We start from the raw sequence: 21,050 nt of genomic DNA, 5'->3' as shown, positions 1-21,050 counted from the left end.
AGCAAGAATGCTCTTACAGGAGCAGTCGTGTGCTTTTGTCCATGATTGTACATCTGTATTTCATACAGGTTTAGAGTGAACAGGGCACATTTTTATATGCACTGTGAGGACAGATGAGACTCCTCTAAAAAATTTCGGGTGTTTTTCAAGGACAATTTTTTTGAAAAATTACAGATTTTCTTTCTTAAAATAATAGTACGTTTATATACACTACCAATGTAGCATCTGTGAAACTGAGGCTGAATCTGGGATTAAAAATCCTGGGTCAAATCAGGTCAACATCAGGTGTGTTTAACAGATTCAGTGCGCTTTAAGAATGATTCAAAACCTCTGCATTTGTGTAGACTAGGTCTGTTATTATATTTCAAAATCCACATCCTCAATTTTTACAAAAGGGTGAAAAAGTTGTTAAGGTGTTAAGTAAAAGTTAAATAAAAATAAGTAATAAATAACAAATAAAAATAAGTAAGAGTTAGATAACAAGTAACAGGAAAATATTTCTTTTTTTACTTAAATAATATCAATTTGTGACATTTTGTGCCCCATTACACACCTGCTAATAAGTTAAAGAACAAAAAGATTCAGTTTATGCAAAGCCAGAAAGCTTTCAGTGTGTTTGAGATGCGTTGGTATTGTTTACCGGGATGTGCATGCCATCCACCGCACAGCTGATGGAGTCCAGGGAGGGAACATGTCTCACTGATCCAGTTTGGTAATTACTGTCACACACATGCAAACATGACAATTTAAGCAAATAGGAACGAAAGAGACAATGCCAGAGTGGATTTTGATATTTTTAAGCTGAAGAGTGCTTTGTTGTTATGTGTTACCTGCTGATGCTGCTCTTCCTGGACAGTGTGTTACTGGGAGAAGCTGGAGGTGTCTGGTAGGTGTAGTTAAAATCTGACCCTTTCAAGTCCAAAATCACCTGTGAAATTAAAATAGTGTACTTAGTGCTTAAGACAGCTGTTCTCCTATATTTGTTTTATATCCCAAAATCACAAGGAAGCAAAGCATCAGTTTTTCTTAAACTTCCATAATATATTTTCACCATGTTTTTAACATTTTTATGGTAACATTTAGTTCGAAGCTTATGTTACAACAACATGAAGTAGTTCTAAGCCATGAAGCATGCAGTGTAAAGATTTGGACAGATATTCTTGACTGATGGATCAGTTTATTGATTTTGGTAGTTGAGTTTTCAAACCAGTATTGGACACAAATATGTAAAAGATAGGTCTTGTCTTCAAGAAAAGGACAAAGGGTACACAGAGTATCAACACAAGCGTACCTGTTCGCTGGCTGGTGGGAGTTTGTTGGGCTCTACAGTCAGGGCGGTGAGATCATCCAGGATGGTCTGCAGATGGGTAACCTCACCAAGCATGTTAATTTCATGGTCCTACACAACAGAAGAGGGAGAGCCAGGTACTGAACACCTGTATTCATGTGGATATTTTTGGAACTGTTGCTTGTATAAATATCTATAAATTGGCAAGAGAGCAAACCAAACCTTTCCCAAGGATGGTTTTGGGAAGCCCGGAATTTTTTCAAATAACAATAGTACAACCTTCCTCAGATATTGGAATGTTAAGAGTCTGCGCCATTTCAGTGTCCCTTTACCATAAAACTACTGTGGCTAAACCCCTACTCAAATATCAGCATCTCATATCAAGCACATTTAAACTTTAATTGCCATCAAAAATCACCGAATTGCTGAATGTGACCAAACACAAATGTTGCACTGACCAAAACGGGCTTCAACATGCTGACAAAGCTGCAGTATCGTGCCCTTTCCTCTATCAGCGCTCTGCACACGGCTCTCTTCTCCGTCTCCTCCAGGACAGCATAGCGCACGTTGACATCCTGCAATGCACTGTCAAGCTGGCCTCTCGCTTCATCCTTCCCTGCAGAGACAAGCAGAAGATAGACAATTTTACAGAGGTAAACAGTCAAATCTTTGATATTCCTGAGACTTTCAATCAGAAGTTGGCTATAGTAAACAATGGGGGGGGGGGGGGGGGGGGGGGGTTCGATTGTAACATTCAGTGTAATTTCCAGGACCTACCAGCTGAGGTCAGCACAACACTATACACACCTTGACGACACCTCTGACGCATCAGCACAAATGCAAAAAATGCACGTTCACGTGTAGCCAAGGCTAAGCTGAGCTGTCTCTCATATACTGTCCTTAATTTCTTAAAAAACAATGAACACAATGACTGGCAGCAGAGTTCCCCGTTTGAATTGATTAATAACTTATCACTTATTTATTGAATAACATATCTTTATTCATTTTTCATGACTTGCCAGCACAGTGTCTGTTCATCCGCCTGTCAGTATTTCTTTCTGAAGCACACATTTCTTGTGGTCTCTGCACAAAGATCAACAGCTCCTTGACACCGTGCTCACACACTCAACAAAACATAGACGTGAGGTGGCAGTCGCAACTCGTGCTGATCAGTTATCAACTGAGCTGCTCTGCTGGAACGACTGCAGGGTCAGCATCTTGATCAAAGGCGCGTCAGTGACAGGAATGTTGGATGGATTGAGAAAGAGAGAGAGACAGAGGGGCTCCCTCTCTAATGTGATTTACTATTCCATTTGCTGGACTCTACACCACAGCCCTTGAGCTGGACTAGCCTCATCACATGGGTTTATCCTGGCGCTGGAACATGGGAAATGAAGAAACCAAGTTTACCAGTCTTGTCTCTAGAACGGCAAACATCAAAAAGCCTTTACTTATATAAGAAGACTGTTTTTGGGTTGTTTTTTTCCTTTGTTCTTATCCACTTTTTTGCATATGTGCCTTTTTTAATTTAAAACATCTGCAACATTACAACTTGTGCCCGAGCAAGAGTTTCTCTCTCCTAAACTACTGCTACAAGATGGACTCAAATACCTATTTTGAATTGTGATGTTGCCGCGTAATCCTTTCCTAACGTCATTCTGCATGTCAATCTGGGAACAAGATTTTGGTATGAGGAACCTGATGCCATTTTTGTCCCGGTTTTGTGTGGTATTTAGCCGTCACATTTAAGCAGGTCACTGTTACTTGCAGGTAAATGGGATGAAAGAGGGAAAACCCATTGCCTGAAACCCTATGATTATGAGTCACCTTTTCAACTAGTCGTTACATGGTATTTGAATTGTTTATCCAGTATAAACATGCTGCTTGCGCCAATGCCAACCCATGTATTTTATCCATAAACTCAAAGTCCTATTACACATCTAATGGTACAAATGACTGACGGACAACAAAAGCACAAAAGGGGAAGCGTGGAAGGGATCACTGCTGGCTAAACTGGACCGGAAGAAATTTGTGGTTTGTGTTTGTCTGTTCCCCAAGCCTAATCTTGGTCAGACACAATGGTTTAAAGAGCAGCCGAATATGCAAAGAACTTTCACTTTGCAGGTCAGTTTTCTTTTTACATATTGTTGTGAAATGTGCGCTCAAAACATAATGCTTCCGGAAGTAGACAACATCAAATACTCAAAACATCCCCATCTAACTTCCCCATCCGAAGATGTAAACATCCAATAGATTCACTTTGATTTGTATTTAAATGTGATGCATCTTTTGCCATTCTGACTGCTTTGCGTTGAAACTATAGTGTATAACGGTTAACAAGATGGCCGGATCAAATTTGGCATTTTAACATCAGGGAACAGTTTTTGTTCTTTTACTGATTGTTACCTGGTATTAGCATGTTTCATGGTTAATGTGGCCACTTAAATTTTTCCAGAGCGAACCAGAGTTATATAATAGATCAGATTCCAGCTCTGTCTTGTGTGCTGTTGAAATTTTTGGTTTAGATCCGATCACTGCGGTGCCATTTAAGGTGCAGTGCCCAGGGGCAGAGCTGCAAACAGAACTAGCTCAGCCAAGTGTGACCCGACCAATCGGAGGTGACCAGGATGTTGAGAGGCAGCACTTGTGTAGCTCACAGGAGCTTCGAAAATGGACACATTGAGAAAAATGAGTCATTATCATTAACACACTTGAATAAAAATAAAAGCTTTGTTTCCTGAACTGGAGCTGAAATAAGTTATTTACATTCAAGCCCACCGACATGTGGGCATGCATCGTTCCTCAAGATAGAAATGTTGAAGGCTCAGTGTTTTCCTCTTCTGGTTTTTGAGAACATTTTTTAGAATTATCTGACTAAGCTGTTAAGGTGGAAACACAGAAGAGGACTTAGTAGACAAAGATGAAGAACAAAGAAGCAGGAGGTAAGGTTTGTTGCTTTTCTTAGTGTGAAATCTCTCCTCGGCCATGGCTTAATGCCTTTGTTTGAGACTAATAGAACACAGAATCTCCATTTTTACATAGTTTGATCCTCTCTCCTTTTGAAAACACAACTCGTCATGCAGGTAAACTCTAAACAGAGACTTTGAGGAGTGGTGTAAAACAATCATCTCTAGTACACTCAAAGCTGATAGGGTGAAATATCATTCTAAAAGGCGAGATTATTTCTGCACCGTGTTGATACGGTCTGAGCCTGGCATTGGTTCCACCTGCAGACCACCCAGCTGTGGAAGCGCCCACTGCTTGCGCCAGAGCAGAGGTGGGAGATGGTAAGACCCACCTGCAGAGTTGCTGACATGGTCAACGTTGCTGGTTTTATGCAGGGAGGAGTTAGGGTATGCCCAAATGTTCTGAATTATTACAGGGCACCAAGGAGGATAGGTACAATTTGACTGTCTTCTAAGAGGCTCATTCAGTGGACAAAACATGATAAAATGTCAAGTCATGACATAAAAATTGAATCAGTTGTTTGTGACCTCAACAGTTCTATGTGATTTTTAAGGTAAATTAAAGAAACTGACATTAGACCATGCATGTATTGTTTTTATAAACACTATAGTATTCTCTGTAGTAACTCTATAATATTCATGTCATTTAATCTTATAATTAATTTTAGATTTTCTATTTTCTTTAAACTGTGTTTTTTTGTGCTTTCCAAGATAGTTATTTGCAAAGTTAAGATAATATCTTGCAATTAAAAGGATAATTCCTCAGAGGCATCAGGAAAGTGTTGTTTTGGCTAATATCTCTTTCTAACAATGGACGCGGACCAGCAGAAGGTCATTAGGCACCACTGTGGATGTCTTTTGACCCTCATCCCATACTTAGTCCCATAAAATAGAAGCCCTTCCAGAGGGCAAAAAGTGATAAAACAAGCACCTATTTTTTGTACCTCCACTCCTTAGTCTATCGTTCCATCCACCCATCTATTCATCTTCAACCTCCTACTTAGAGTCCGGTCACAAGGGCAGCAGCCTAAGTAGACTAAGCAGCCACTATGTTCAGCTTTTCCAGGGGAATCCCGAGGTACTCCCAGGCCAGTTGAGAGACAGAGTCCTTTTGGTCTTCCCCGGAGCCTCCTCCCAGTGGAATGTGCCCAGAGCACTTCCCCAGTGAGGCGTCAAGAGGGCATCCTTTTCAGATGCCCGAGCCACCTCACCTGGCTCCCCTCAATGCAGTATTCCTACTCTAAGTCCTTCCCAGATGATTTAGCTTCTCACCTCATCTCTAAGATAGGTCAGATACCCTACAGAGGAAACCCATTATCACCAGCCTGGCTCTATGATCCTGTTCTTTTGGTTGCTTCCTTGTGACCATAGGTGAAGGTTGGTCGACCGGTAAAGTGATAAGTCTCGCTGAAACCTTATTTACTTTGGAAGACCTATGCAGAGAATGTATTAATGCTCACGACGCACTGATTCTCTGTCTAATTGTGTTGTAATGGCCTTTAACTGATGGCTTTGTACCAAATTTAAAAGATACTTTTCTTCCAAACACTATTAAAAAAACACTTCAGAGAACAAGGGAAAAACACAGACAGAGACAGTTAATCCCATTAAAACAGGCAAAAGCCAGATCACACACCTCAGACTTAAGTCTAAGAAAGCTAAACACAGCCTGTTCACTCAGGTGTGTGTGAGAGCATGGGTAGGTCAGCCCGATCGTTTCCAAGGTTCTTACAAAAGCTCAGTGTCGGGCTGGCAGTTTGTCTGGCTGACGTCTGGTGCCGTGGAACTACACACACAGGCTGTGTGTTGTCTGACAGTTTCCAAAAAGGCTCCAGCCCACCACCCACAAAAACAGTAAGATGTTAAGTCAGGAGTGTGGTCTCACGGGCCAGACTCACTCACCTAGCTAAAAGTGGAAGACTGTTGGAAATGAGGTCAATTCCTTTAACATTTGCCTTTGAGAGTAATGATTTTCTACTTCCATCTGGTTGGGCTACATCTACCGAAGATCAGTTAACAAGCTTCTTCAAACAGAACTCTCTGCTTTCTAATGTTTGTTCCCAGTTCGGAATCATGTGTCTTTGTCATCTTGCCACAGGACGTTCTTTAGTGTACACTATTAAAGTCTCGTCTTGTTTGCAAAAAGTTGTCTTTATCACTGAGTAAATTAGCACTTGGAAAAAGGCAATAACTAAACCCACCTAGGCCCAATTTTCTTTGAGAAGAAAGGTACATTTGTTTCAGTCAAAACACGAGACATTCTGTTTTCTGACTTGTCGGTGCTGCATCACTCGTGGCTTTCGTCAATACCCTCTGGCTACCTGAAATGAACTGTGGGAAACAAGATCCACTAGTGATTGGTCCTGCTTAGCCTGGCAATTGGATACGGTTGTAGTGCCAAACTTCAACTAAACTCTGTCAAAAAGCCCTCCGCCCTTGCCATACCACACCACAAGACCACGCCATGCACGCACACGCGTACTATCTCTCTCTCTCTTACTGTTATAATTAAATGACATTAGCTTGTTTCAACCTGAGTGAGTTATACGTCTCTTGTAATATGTCTATTTAAGTACTGATACTGTCTGTGTAATTTACACACCATTAGAATGCTTAAAATACTCAATTTCCTCTGGGATCAATAAAGTATTTCTGATTCTTAAGTCCCTTTCATTATGGCCATTGCAAATGAGGCTCAGACTAAATCCCTCCAACTGCCAGAGCCTGAAAGATCAATCAAATAAACATGTGCATAACCTTGCAATATTGGTTGAAATGGTGCTGTGACCACCTGTTTACCAAAGTTACTGTGCAGTTTTGTTTCAGCTGTTTTGTTTCTTTTTTTGGTGGGTTGGGGCGTATTTCAAGTTGATTATGATATTTTGATGAATTTTGTCACTTAATAAAGACAAGACATTCGTTCGCTGAAGTCATATCGATCACATGTTTATCTAAATGAAAACTTATTGCAAATGGACTTGAAGCAATAAGAGTGAAACCAAATGCTAAAATTCCTATATAATTCAGAGCCTCTGTAGTTGTATCAAAAGTTAAATACCAGCTAGTTTGCATTCCCCAGCTTGTTCCGGGACTGCTGGCTTCAGGCAGGGTTAAATGTGGAAAGGCCGGAGGTGATAAGAAGCTGCTCCAGAGCAGATTCTTTCCAAGACACTGCGCATGTGTGGGCTGATGGGTATTTCTCTCCAAAGAGTGCATCGATAGTTTATATCACTGCCATCCACTCAGCCATGGTAGTTTGTGTACAGTCTAAAGTTATGCAATCGCAGGTGTCCTACTAAAGAGGAATATCGACTGCCAATTATTGCTAACATTCTTCTTAATTGGACATTTGGATAATCAAAATGGGGGGGTCTCCCTGTTGCATCAGATCACCAATGGTCTGATATCCCTTGAGTATCTCCACTGCTCTTGTTCAACCACCACAAGCATTTCTTACAGTCTCTACTTCATCTTCACCACTCCTTTTTACTCTCCTTATCTCTGTCTGTCTGTTCAATCCAGAGAACTTAATTCGTTCAATCATTCATTATCTATAATGCTTATCCTGCACTAAGGGCTGCAGTAGGTTCTGAGCTTATCCCGGTTGTCATTGGGTTAGAAGCGGGATACACCCTAATCTGTCACCAGTCGATCACAGGGCCATATATAGACATACAAACATTCACTCTCGCATTCACACGTCTCCAATAAACTGTATGTTCGTTTTGTACAGTGGGAAGAAACCAGAGAACCCTGAGGGAACCACGCAGACATGGGAGAACCTTCTTGCTGTGAGGCAGAAGCGCTAACCAATGTGACACCATGCTGCCAAGTCCAGAGAAATCTAGGCCTTAGAATGGACCTGAAATGACTAGATGACTGAATAAAACAGAGATTTCTATGGAAAGTGCTTTAAAATGATTCAGCCTACAGCTACCACAATGCACTGGTCTCACTGTCCTCCCAAGGCCATTTCCAGGCTGTCATCAGTGACTAAACACTGTCATTAGTGTCTGAAGAGGTCCTCAGTCATTCAGGTCATGGTGAATTCTTGTCGAAATCTTTCTGTCGTGGCAACTGGTCTTGAATTTCTTCAATCAAAGATGTTTCACCCCTCATCTGAGTGTCTTCTTCAGTTCTTCAGAACATTACTGCACTCCAGACATCCCTCTGGATTCGGTGACAATATGGCAGACAGCTGTTCTGATTTAGGCGAGGGGAGGAGTTAATTCAACCACCCTTTGCGGCAGGAATGCAAAAAACGCGAACTGCAATACATTATAGGACTCGAGAGTTTAAAACAGCAAAAAAGGGAGTTCTAGGTGTAGACCAGAAGTCAGAGGTAATTCCATTGCTGTTTATTTGCATTGAACTATCCACATTTCCCTTTTAAGTTTCCCTTTGTAAATTTCATTACATCATCTTTCCTCCTCCCCCGTTCTTAAATCCAACCACACAAAACAAAGATAATGACATGATGCACATGTGTCCCCTTTTATCAGCAACTCTATCGTCTTTCTTTGGAAATGATGATAGTACATGTCAGTCACTGTGTACGTTTCCTTTACTCTCTTCTCTATATAGACCGTGATCCATCCTTCCTCTTTCGCTCCACTCTGTCCTGCTTCTCCTTTCTTTAAACCACAGTAACCACTGTGGAGTCATGGAGAGGATGATTATAACCCCTCCCTCAATCCCTCCCCCTAATCTTGAAGGAGAAAATCAGCAGCCATTCCGCCCTCTGTCTGTCATCTTCTTCATTGCCACTTAGTCAAATTAGGATATCACACAAGATCCAAACCTGGGTGCAATTATGAGACCACTTCAGGGTGTGGCCTTGGCTCGGGAAGTCCTCATTTCATCTTACTGGGGGCCTTGTCCTGAGGTCACTGTACCCTCTTAATTGACTGCAATGGGAGCCCCGGCCTTTGACACAGTGCCACTAAATGCCAGAACTGTTGCATGGCAAACAAAGTGAGAGCGACACATCCAACACAAGCACAACAACGCCTGAGAAGTTTCCTCATAAATCCAAACAGATCAGAGGCTTCATTTATCTATGTGGTTCAGCCCTTTGTATGAACTGGAGCAAAAGCCAGAAAAGTTTTTAGGGGAAGTATTTTCACAGACATTCTGTGTCAAGGACGTTGGCACCCAGTATTTAAGCTCGGGTGGATCTGTATAAATATTGTCACAATCGATCATCCATACTTGATTTATGTCCAAAAAAAAAAGTTTGTAAGGTTAGGATTCAATGAATATTTGATAATGATATAATGAGAATGGACAAAAGGTCGTACTGCTCTTATGATTAAGTGATGTTTAGGTTTCATTTTCATAGACCTCGCAGAAACACCCAGAACAATATAAACAACAGAAAATGTACATTGTGTCTCGGGTACATCTAGCAAACACTTTTAAATATCAACACAAAATAGCAACTACAAAATGTAAAATTTATTTTATACATATAGAAACAGTCACACAATGAGACAAAATGTATGAATTTAAACAAAAAAGTATAGCATATATTTTGAAAGTACCATGTTTTTTACAATCATTGTTTAAAATCAGTTTTGGTTTTTTTTTTTTTGTAGTTTATTGTTTGTTTGCTTTTTTTTTCTGTCTGCCTTTGTTTTAGATATGAAGGTTAAATTTTTGTATGGTGAGTTTCCACTCATTCCTATGGGATTGTTTTGAATCTACTTGGGCAATTTTTTTTGCTGCAGTTCCCCCAAACCTCCCCCAAAATTAAGTCTGCACTTGTCATAGCCATTTACATTTCTTGATACATACATTGCTTGGGTTAATGAAAAGCAACAACAGGACTAGTCCAAAGCTACTTTTTCTTTAGTCTAAAGGTATTTTTTCGTTTTTGGCTAGTGTTTTGCAATAGAAGGTCAATCTATGATTGTACTGATTTGGGATGCAAACCATGATGCAAACCTTGTGATGTAAACATAGAAAAATGAGTGCAGTCTGTATAAATATGGAGAGAAAAAATTAGCTAGCACATAAAAATATCATTCCATTAATCCTACCAAAAAGACACAAATTGATTGGCGAGGACGTGAATAGGGGAGGACCTTTGGTTGGCAGGAATGGATTTAAAAACTTCTTTGGCTTTTGAAATCTTGATTGTAAGCATGAGGCAGGCTTGCTTCCACTTCTTACTCTGAATCCATACAATCATCTTAACGATTTAACTTCATTATGGAGCAGATTTTTGTCTTGGTCTTAAGCAGCCTCACTGAATGACAGGATGTCATGTTGCCTAATAACTTAATTTAAGAGGAAATTGGTCCTCCCACTTACACCAAAACGGACTCTGGTCCTAATTTAGTAAAACCGTTCTGAGCCTGAAAAGTTAGTTACTAAAATGTGTATATATTAGTTATATATTTTGGTTAGAAAAAACAAGTCATGCATAAGATGCTTAAAAATGATTATGAGATTTGTCACGATTACTGTTAAATAAGCACGAAGAGCTGGGCAAACTTACTTAACAACAACTTACTTGAATTTAAACTTTTAAGAACATGCAGTGAGTGGTTTTCCATTCACGTGGAATAGGACAGTGATTGGTAACTAAGTCTGTCGTTTTTATGAACTCCTCCCACATTCTGCCTCTCAAAATGAGTAACCGGAGACAGTCTGCAGTGGTTGCACACCACATAATAACCAAGCACTCATACGCGTTCACACAACCTACTCATGTTTATACTATAAAACATTCCATAAAGGGGTGAATGAACTTAAGTGAACAAAGGGAACAGAGAATGAAGATGCATGGACTGTAAATAGAAAAGAAAAACAAATGCCTCATTTGAGGCGGACTTGAAAGCAACTTCAAACTGTTGAAACTATTTACATTTTTTTCTTGGATTTAATTGATAGAATAGTCAATGTTCTGCAAATTTTAAAATCTGATGTATATTTGCAGCAGGTTGGCATACACTTGAAAAGGGTGTTTGTGCATAATGAATGTTACCTACATATCTGAGATATCAATGGTGACATTTCAATTAAAAAACTGACACTATCTATATTGGATAAAGAAATAGATATTGAGACTTCTATAAATCATTTAATTTCTTCTCGATTGTGACCATAAATTGGCATAGAATAATCACAACTTTTGTTAATAGTTCTCCTCTCTTTCTGTACACACACACACACACACACACACACACACACACACACGCACACACACACAGGCAAACAGACACACAGACACACACACACACAGACAGGCAGACAGACACACAGACACACAGACACACAGACACACACACACGTGACATGAGACTTGTGACTGTGCCTAAACAATGCTACAACACTACAACAAGAAACTATGTCTTAAGTATTGTTGTGTGTATTTCTGGGGCTGCACAACTCCTTTTTTTTGCTTAGCATTTTCTTTAAAATATGTGTATGGATGAAGTTTACTACAGTTAACATTTTAATTTCTTAGTTCTAGCCATAGTTTAACAGCAATGTTTTCATTTGATTAAGCAACTCACAAATTGCTCACATTTCAAATATAATGACGATGATAATCAATCATCCTACATTGGACAGTAACTGGCAGAACGTTCTTCAAACTGTAAATCCATGTTCTAATGAATCAATATCTTTTGCTGATAACTGACAGTGCAACTTAAGACTGATGATTTATGTGGGATGCAATACAAATTCAAGCAAAGGGTATTGAGTGGTAAGACTAAGAGAGAAAAAAAGGGGAGACAAAGACGTTGAGGAAACGTGTCCGGAGATGTTCTACCCACATCAGTGTTTACTATGGGCGGGTCTCAACGGAGAGCGTGCACTTGCTTGCGTGTGTGTGTGCATGTGTGTTGTGCATTTTGGATATTCTGAGGAAAGGTTTTATATTAAACAGCCCCTAAACCTTTGGCTGGATTGTGCAGCATGCGTTAATGCATGCATGAATGTGTGTTTGTGCATGTGTCTGGTTGCCTCCCCTCTATTTCCCTAGACAAACGCCCATCTGCAATCTCTCCTAGCAAGCTTTATATCTCTGGTTTTGGAATGGCGAGGCTGATGCAACCATGACAACCACAGGGTGTGTCACAGTGATAGCGAGGAAGGGTGTGTCTCAGGTGAGTGTTTTGCAGACGGGGCTGATACTCAGAACAATCCAAGAGACAAGCCTGAGGACTTACAGGCCTTTTAAAGTGAGGATGAGTCACTGACATTTAAGAGAGAAAGCGTTTGGAAATTGTTATGTTAAAACTCCTCCTTCAGAGGGTATTTACTTTTATACTTGTTGGAACATGATGTCCTCAAATTCTTGGTATTCACGCATCACTAACAACATTTAGTTTCGTATTCAAATTTATCTTTATTGGACTTCAACCAACTCAGTGAGCCCTTCATTTGTGCTGATATCAGCCTTTATTGATTTATCAGTATCAATATGTATCTTGAATTAATCACTCTAACCTCAACTGTCTTATCTTTCCAACCACATGTCATAGGTCTGGAGCAGAGTGGGCCCTTGGCACCCTGATGAGTTGTGAGTTTATCAAGTGGACATTTAGCTGATAGATTATCCACCACTACAACAAAGGAAGAGGTATAAAGAAGTGGCAAATATGATTTAAGTCCTGCCTTCATCCATAAAGCAACACCAATGATCATCAACAATTTAAAGCAAATTGCCAGGAAGTGGTCTACTTCATTAACCTTTGCTCCTGGTCTGGTGGTGTCAAACAGCCCCATTATGGAAGCTGAGCTAAGTTCTGCTAAAGTGTTTATCTCAGCAGAATGAAGGAAGGGTCAAAGGACTCTGCAGGTTTATAGAGAGGATTATCTAACTGTGGAAGACGATTTTTATATTGAACAATGAGGCAGCAGCAGGTGTCTTCTTGTGAAGTGCACACACTGGCCTGCTACGTCACACGAGATCATTTCTGGATGTCTCCTTACCTTTCTTGACCTTTTTTTGAAGTTTGATGGTGTCTGATGATTTTTTCTTGATGTCCGCTCGGGCCTTCTTATACTCTGAATGACAGAAAAAAGGCTTGTTGTTTGGTGTATGCAATTCTGTTTATGTACGTGTGTTCTGGGGTGTTGACGCACCTTTTGCATGGTCTTTGTCAAGCTGACTGGCCACTTTTTTCCACTCCTCCATCTTCATCTCCAGTGGAGAGATGAGACTTTCTGAGAGGGCACTGAGGGGAAAAAAGAAATGGTTGAGAAAGGAACATGTCTACCAAGTTTGAGTTCATTTTAAATAAGTTTTCTCAAACAACTTCTAGTCTTCAACAGAGATAATGATTATTAAATATTGGGAAAGGGTTGTCACATGCTATCTCAACTTGACACTCATGTGGCTCCCGCCATTCAAACTTTTTTTACATCTTGAATACAATGTGTGTTTTTAACCATCACGAAAGCCCCAACTTTGGACTGTATCTTTACTTTTTCCAACAATAAAGCTAACAGTAGGTATTATTCTGGTATAACGTTTCAGCACAATCTAGATGTATAACAGGCTAATCACTAACAAAGAGGGGATCTACATTAATGAAAAGGTGCTCAGTCACATATAATTGGACATTTCAGGTTTTATTGTCTACATTGTAGGTCAAAAGAGCCAGAACCTAGACACTTCATCACAAAAATCCAGTTCTGCAAAACCTTCTGGACAAAATAAATCAAATCAGGATAGTTTAATTGGTCATTTGACATTGCACGGGTTGTGAATCTAAAAAATGAAATAAATCCTCCACTGTACAACGGTCTACCTCCCTCTTGCAATTTAGTGGCTAAAATTATAGTGACCAAAATTTGTCTCTTCCTACACCAGGCTTTCTTTTTATAAGGATTACCAGAGCAGGCAAATTTTACAGTTTTATAAGATCGTACAAGTAGATTGCACTATGAAGTTTTAACGTTAGGAATTGATTGATTACAATCTGTTGTATCATGTGGCTTACTAATGTAACAAACATTGAAATTAAAATGTGAGTTTCAAGGTTGGAGCACAAAATCAAAAATATCTTAATAGCTGAAAACAGAAATGTTGATGTGTTTGTATATGTCATATGAATACTTAGTAAGTGACAGATGAAAAAAAAAAAATTCATAGTAATTAAGGTGAAATAAGGGTGGCACGCATGCAACTTCTGTGTGTGCGCGCACACACACACACACACTTTCATTGCGCTAGTTATTTATCATTTTGACGCACGCAAGTGAAAGTGTCGCTGTCCCCGTCCTTGTGTGTTCAATCTACATGCGTTTGTGTGAGTGTGTGTGTCTTACGTCGTGAACAGCTTGAGTTTGGACTCGATGCTGCGGTGTCTCATACACATTCTGGTTAGAGCTGAGCCAATCTCCTTAGTGGCACCTGGACAAAGAAGCAACATAAAACGGATATTTCTCTTTAAGAGAAAATGTAACAGTGGAAACAAATTTTGATTTCAATTTTACACCCACGAATTGAAAACCATCCAAATTTACCTCTACATTTTCCAAAAATCAGGCTAGTATTCAAAAACATAGTCTGTAATTTCATCCCAATGTAATAATTGTATAGTCATTCACTTACAAATTGAGCAAATAAGAATCAATGTTTCTAATTTCACCAGAAGCTGGAGCTGAATGGATGCCCTGTTTTACGCAGTGTATCATAGCTGAAAAATACCATGAGGGAAGGAACTGCATGTGCAAGTATTTCAACTACTGCTACATTGTTTGAAACAATTCATCTGAGGGATGATGTAATGTGTACTGCAATTAGCTTGCATGAGAGGACTGTAAGATGAAGGTGAATGTGTCTGCACTTTTTATTTTATTATGTGAGTAATTAAGAAAGAGTGAGACAGTCTGTGCAATCAGAGCGATCTTTCCCCACACACACACACACACACACACACACACACACACACACACACACACACACACACACACACACACACACACACACACACACACACACACACACACACACACACACACACACACACACACACACACACACACACACACACACACACACACACACACACACACACAGATTGACTAAAACTGTCAATATCATGTGAGCCATAAATTATAAACTAAAAATGTGGTAGTGTTTTATTTTGTTTGCTTTCCTTTCTATAATCTCTGCCTATGTTAAAATATGTATTACTGCCATACACAATTTTGTTTTTTTTTTACTTTGCAATATTTGCAACTGCTGTCTGTTATTTTTTGTCTCCCTCATTTACTTTCAGCAAGTTATAATTGTGGAAAAATGATGTGACCTTTCTGTCTGTCACCTTTAAACCCCACTTGGGGTGTTTATAGGTGAACGTTCCTAAAGCGGTCGAGGGATCAACTTTTAAAAGTATTTACAAAGCATTTGAGCGAACTGCCTAGAAACATCAAGAGGGTGCTAATAAAAACTGTGAAAAATGAGCAAGTCTTTTAATAGCAGAACAGTCATTGTATAAGGCATGGATCTGGCACATGGCTTCCATATTTGAGAAGATATGTATATATCTTGGTATTGTGAGTATTTCCCTCCCTTGACAAGCCCTTCCTGCTCGGGAAAGAGCCAAGTCTTCGCTATATTTTATGATTTTATTCATGACTTTGTTTTATGCTTGACAATTTTTTTTTTAATTCTGAAATTGAAATATCACTGGGTTGTAATCATGTAAAATGGCAGTAAATTGCATTGTTGTAGCATGCTTAACTATGTAACATAAAATTCAGGCGTTCAGGCAATTCCCCATTCCATTAAACAAGCATTTTACATTGTCAAATGTTTTAGCGAGAGTGTTTAAAAAGCTTCAGTGTTTATCACTGACAATTCATGACAATGAATTATGAGTGACAGTTAATTAACATTCCATGGTGTCAGCATCTTCTCCACCCAGTCAAGCTCAAAACAGGAACCTGCAGCAGCTCTGATGTGAAACTACCTTCAGAAGATTACATTAGAAAAGGTATGCAAATGAATGACCATGAAAAAAAAATCTTAAAAACTTAACATCAACATTAATGTTCACTTGGTTCAGACGAAAGCAAAGCTCGACCGTCAGTGGAAAAATAAACCTGTAGCTCCAACAGAATTCACAACATAAGTCACCTAATTCTTTCCTCTGTTGGTGGCTGGGATTGTAGAGAGGGTAGAGGGGAAAGTTCCTTAAACATAATATCGAAAGAATAGATTGTTTCTTTCTGTGCAATCTGACATATCTCTCAGTAGTGCAACTATTTACCACTTTAGAAATGTGTATCAACATTATATATATTTAGTTATTTTGCTTCTTCTTCTTAGAAAAGGTTTGCAAATAAAATGACCATGAAAAAAAACCTAAAGACTTAAGCAGAATTACTTCAGCTTTATGTAACATTTTGACAAACCTATAAATGAAAGACATAAGGACAGTAAGACAGATGCTCACACACACAAAATTATTAGTTTCTTTGTGCCATCTAGTCTGTTTGCAAATGTAAAATTAAAAATATCAACAATCTTCTAACACACACACACACACACACACACACACACACACACACACACAGGATATCAAATTATGTCATATTCATTAGAAAATTGATTAAAAATTCAATAAAAAAACATGAAAGACATGAAAAGTAGTTTTTTTCTTCACATTGACCCAACTCATATGAATTACAAATGAAGGCAACATTATTTCCTCTGAAAACACAATAGGTACCAGTAAACTAGAATTAGAATTGCATTTTGCTTTAACTTTTCCTGGTTGTCATGAGCTTTGCTAGGATTTAGTTTTTCTCATTGGGAATAAGCATCACCCTTCAGAAGTAAATAAAAGTGAAATGACCCAAGAACATCAGCACTAGAACTTCATGTGTATTGCATGAAAAAAAGGGCATGGGTCTGGCTTACAGGCTTACACCTCAGAGTGAGGTGGGTGCACAATAAATTACAGGTATCAATTTGAAAGAATGCGGCAATTTATACTGGCAGCAATTTAAACATGAATTATGCTTTATTTGAACTTTTAGCAGGTAATTCGGACTTCATACATGTACACCGCACGCACTATACCACACAAATTGCATCCTAATTCATAAAATTAAAACTGTTCCTGATGATGAGGGCGTTTCTTGCGGGGGAAATCGATAGCATCATCATTTCATTTTCCCCAACGTCACATTGAGATGGATGGGAAGTCAAATCAAATAAAATGCTTTCAGTGACAGCTGCCCTGGTGACAACAGTCTGTGGCCACTTAATGTGATGATATGAACCGCTGGTCAGAGGCAAAGTTAGCTTCTACTGCACCTCTTGCAAAGAAGCTGCAGTACTGCTTTATAGCCACATGGTTTAAGAAAGGGAAAAATACAATCTTGTTTAAATCGTAGACAGGGACCAAGCTGGGCTGAAATCAATCTGATAGTCTGTTTGAATATTTTTTCACACTTGGGTTGACATTGTTTAACTCATTCAGAGTTCGACCTAGTTTCACCACTACCTGATCTGATATCACAACAAAAAAATAAGTTCCACAAATGACATGAGGGGACAAAACAACATGTCAGTTGAAGCTTAAACATAGTGATTCAACAGATTTTTGGATAAATACCCAGTAGAAGCTAATCATTGCTAATATTAACCCTGTTCATCATGAAGTCAAGCTAATTTTTTCAATCATATTGTATTTCCAAATGCACTGATCTTAAAACAGCCATATTACTAAACTGGCCGCATTACAATAATAATGCTGGTAGTAAACCAGAACAGTGATGAGTGTTGGAGATGCTGTTGGGAACATTTGATAGCAGCCTCATCACTCAGCTGTTTTGTGACAGAACAAAGAACATGACAGATTTACAGTTCCTGCTGTCTCATGTTGTTTCATTTGAATATCTAAATCTGAGGGCTGTGTAAAGAGGACGCTGACAAGCTGACATACAAACAAGCTGCAGAACTGAGTCACAGCACAGTTATGTAAGAAAAGAGAAAAAACACTAAAAAATCTGGCATGATATCAGGTTCCACCGACAGCTCCAGAAACAGCAGGGGGTGATGGAAGCATCCAACCTACTCAAACAGAGGTATTCAACACCCACCTTTCTCTTCCTTTACAACCTGTCTACTCTTCTATCCAATCCCATTTTTACTCTCTGTCCATACTTTCCTCATCACACTTCCTCTTGCTCTCGATCAATCCATGACAGCTGAAGCAGAGCAATTATCAGCAAATGTGGAACAAAACTCACTCTCACTTGCACAGACTGGGACATCACGAATAGCTTAAACATTAAGGTGTGTCAAATTGTGCTTGCTTTATTTCCCCTTCCCTTCCTGTTGTTTCCAGCTCACAGAACATCATTTCCAGAGGTCTCATAATTTCAGTCCTCCTCCTATAAGAGACCAGATGCAAGAGAATGCACACAACATACAGTACCAAGTTAATGTAATCTAATCAATAAAGGCAGAAATTAGTGATGAGAATATACATATTTATGCCTGTGGATGAAAGAGATGGGACTGTGGCAACAAATGAATCCAAAAGTTACTGAAAAGTTTAAATAGGCAACTATCATAAAATACACCCCTTATCACATTAATACATTTGAATGAAGCTTTCAGAAACCACATATTCGTCATGAAATAAACATCACGATTGTGAGTTCTTTCTCCCTATTCAATCTCTTAGCTCAGTCAGTCCCAAGTTCTGTTTCATAGACAATCACTTAGCAGGTATTACAGGTCTGATTTTACATTCTACTTCTATGTTTGCTACTTTCATGCTTATTGAACATTGTTTTTGTTTGGGGGGTTTCTTGGGGGGGAATTGCCACCGCAGTCAAATGTTACACAGCACAAAGCTACTACTTGCTAAGAACATATTATGAAAGTTCCTTTTAATTCATCATCTTCTTTTCCTTAAATCCACACTGTGTTCAGTAGTGCTATGTCATCAGAAATCATGGGTCATGATATTTGTACACATTGTAATAAAACGTTTTTAAAAGTTCTCTTTATTTTGATGAGGTTTTTCTAATATTTTATCTGATTTACTTGACTGGCTATTGGCTGACAACATCCAAATCAGCCAGAAATCAGCTAAATGGTGAGAAAAAAAATAATCAACAAAAATTTATTCAACCAAAAAGAAAATCGCTTCAAATAGTTGATGCATGTATTAAAAAAAACCTTGTTTTCTGCTTTGCTGCATCACTAAACGCCAGCTGGATAGTAGATAAATGTGTTGCTTTACCAAAGGAGAAGTGAAAATGGGTGGTGTTGATCAGCTATGAAACTCAGGGACAAGGGAAGGTTGGTCAGGTCATGAAATACAAAGTCAAATATTATGAACAAAACAAAAGATTATCCATTACAGTTAAACAAGGTCATTCAAGTCACACTGGAAATATCCAATTACGTCTAAACAGGCTTTGGTTTCTACTGTATGAAAATGCTGGAAAGAGAATTTTCCTTAAAATTAAGTTCACTGGTAGTGATAGCAGGGCTAGGCTACAAGGAAATAGATTAACATTGCAACCCACTTTCCCTTACCTATAGATCACACCAAATGGTAATACAATTACCAGTAATTGAAATTTGTGCCCAGCAGAGAAGAATGGTTCATTTGAAAACAGAAATTATATTACACAGGGAAGAAACAGCACTGAATTTAAGACAATAAGATGAAGTATTTCTGATACTTGAAATTATGCATGATACCATGGGATCTACAGCATCTTTGACATTGATATAGTGGCCAGACCTGTGGCAGAAAAATCCCACTACAGACCCAGGCTATTTCATGAGTATCTCGTGACAATCTCCCTAAATATTGAATATTCAAGACATTCTAGACCAGTAGAACGACAGCACACACTTGGGCCTATCACACAGTCCTTTACCAGCACCTGACCTGAAACATGAACATCTGTGTGAAACCCTGCGTCATATCCAGAAAATATAGATGACTGCAGGTGTTTGTGTTCAGACATGTCTCATGGAGATTAGAAATGAGTGGAGATGGCTGAAGAATAAAAATGCTGCCTGACAAGAAGAGGCACATGCTGATAAAAGTGTGTGTGCGCGCACGCGCACGCACACACGCACACAAGCATTCATGCATGCATGTGGACATTCAAAGATATTTGGCGTATCATGTTCATGTGGACGGATAACAGCTCTGAATGTCCAGACATTGTCTTAATGTGTTTATCATGAAAACATCATGTGAGTCCTCGTGTGCACCTGAAGATCATCCAACAGATTTCTGTTACTGTATCTAAGACAAGTTAGTCATCCAGAATAAACACCTGACAACCCCTTCCCTGACAGATTTGAAAATTGCCTTGTGCCAGGTTTAAGGCCACAAAGACAACATTGCACCATGCCGCTTCAAGAAGTTAGACTACCCACAGGGATTTGCCGATGCTGCTACAACAGCTTAAACTCTCCTAGTACCAGGCTCGGCTCGACTGATAAGCCCTAGCTTTGAGTGAGCGTTCCAGCTAACCTCAAAGGTGCGGTCAGGGGTTAAGGTCAGAGCTTTCCCGACTGAACTGGATTTGGGTTTGCGTATAGCGGTATCGTTATCAGAAACAGACCAGTCTCAAACTGCTGACATAAAGTTGGAAGCCTACGATTGTCTAAAATACCAGCATATGATGTACAGACTTCCCTTTAACTGAAGAAATGTGATTCTCCATCTTTTTTTTTTTTCAGTTGCCATTAAAGAAGGGAATCAGGTCACGGGAAACAATTACAAACTGCCTTGATCATATCTCATGGGAAAAATGTTTAAGCTAATTTTGAATACATG

The 21,050-nt window shown here is 39.2% G+C and overlaps 1 protein-coding gene across 5 annotated transcripts in view; it reads right to left on the bottom strand.

Moving 5' to 3' along the window:
- Positions 1–21,050, bottom strand: part of mtss1 (MTSS I-BAR domain containing 1) — a 58,007-nt gene that overhangs the window by 11,333 nt on the left and 25,624 nt on the right. For 4 of the 5 annotated variants that reach the window (XM_086150135.1, XM_086150132.1, XM_086150133.1 and 1 more), the window contains exons 4-10: positions 14,545–14,629; positions 13,357–13,448; positions 13,204–13,278; positions 1,747–1,904; positions 1,292–1,399; positions 831–928; positions 641–719 (exon numbers count right to left, since the gene is read on the bottom strand). In XM_086150135.1, coding sequence (XP_086006261.1) covers positions 641–719; positions 831–928; positions 1,292–1,399; positions 1,747–1,904; positions 13,204–13,278; positions 13,357–13,448; positions 14,545–14,629 — 695 coding nt within the window. The remainder of the gene's footprint in view (positions 1–640; positions 720–830; positions 929–1,291; positions 1,400–1,746; positions 1,905–13,203; positions 13,279–13,356; positions 13,449–14,544; positions 14,630–21,050) is intronic. The other variant, XM_086150137.1, reaches the window with a different exon arrangement.

Source organism: Fistularia commersonii, chromosome 7, assembly GCF_037954325.1.
Source record: "Fistularia commersonii isolate RoL2024-O1a breed Wild chromosome 7, RoL_Fcom_v1.0, whole genome shotgun sequence".
Taxonomy (NCBI): domain Eukaryota; kingdom Metazoa; phylum Chordata; class Actinopteri; order Syngnathiformes; family Fistulariidae; genus Fistularia; species Fistularia commersonii.
The sequence above is the reverse complement of the archived record's forward strand: the minus strand, read 5'-3'. Positions and strand labels throughout refer to the sequence as shown.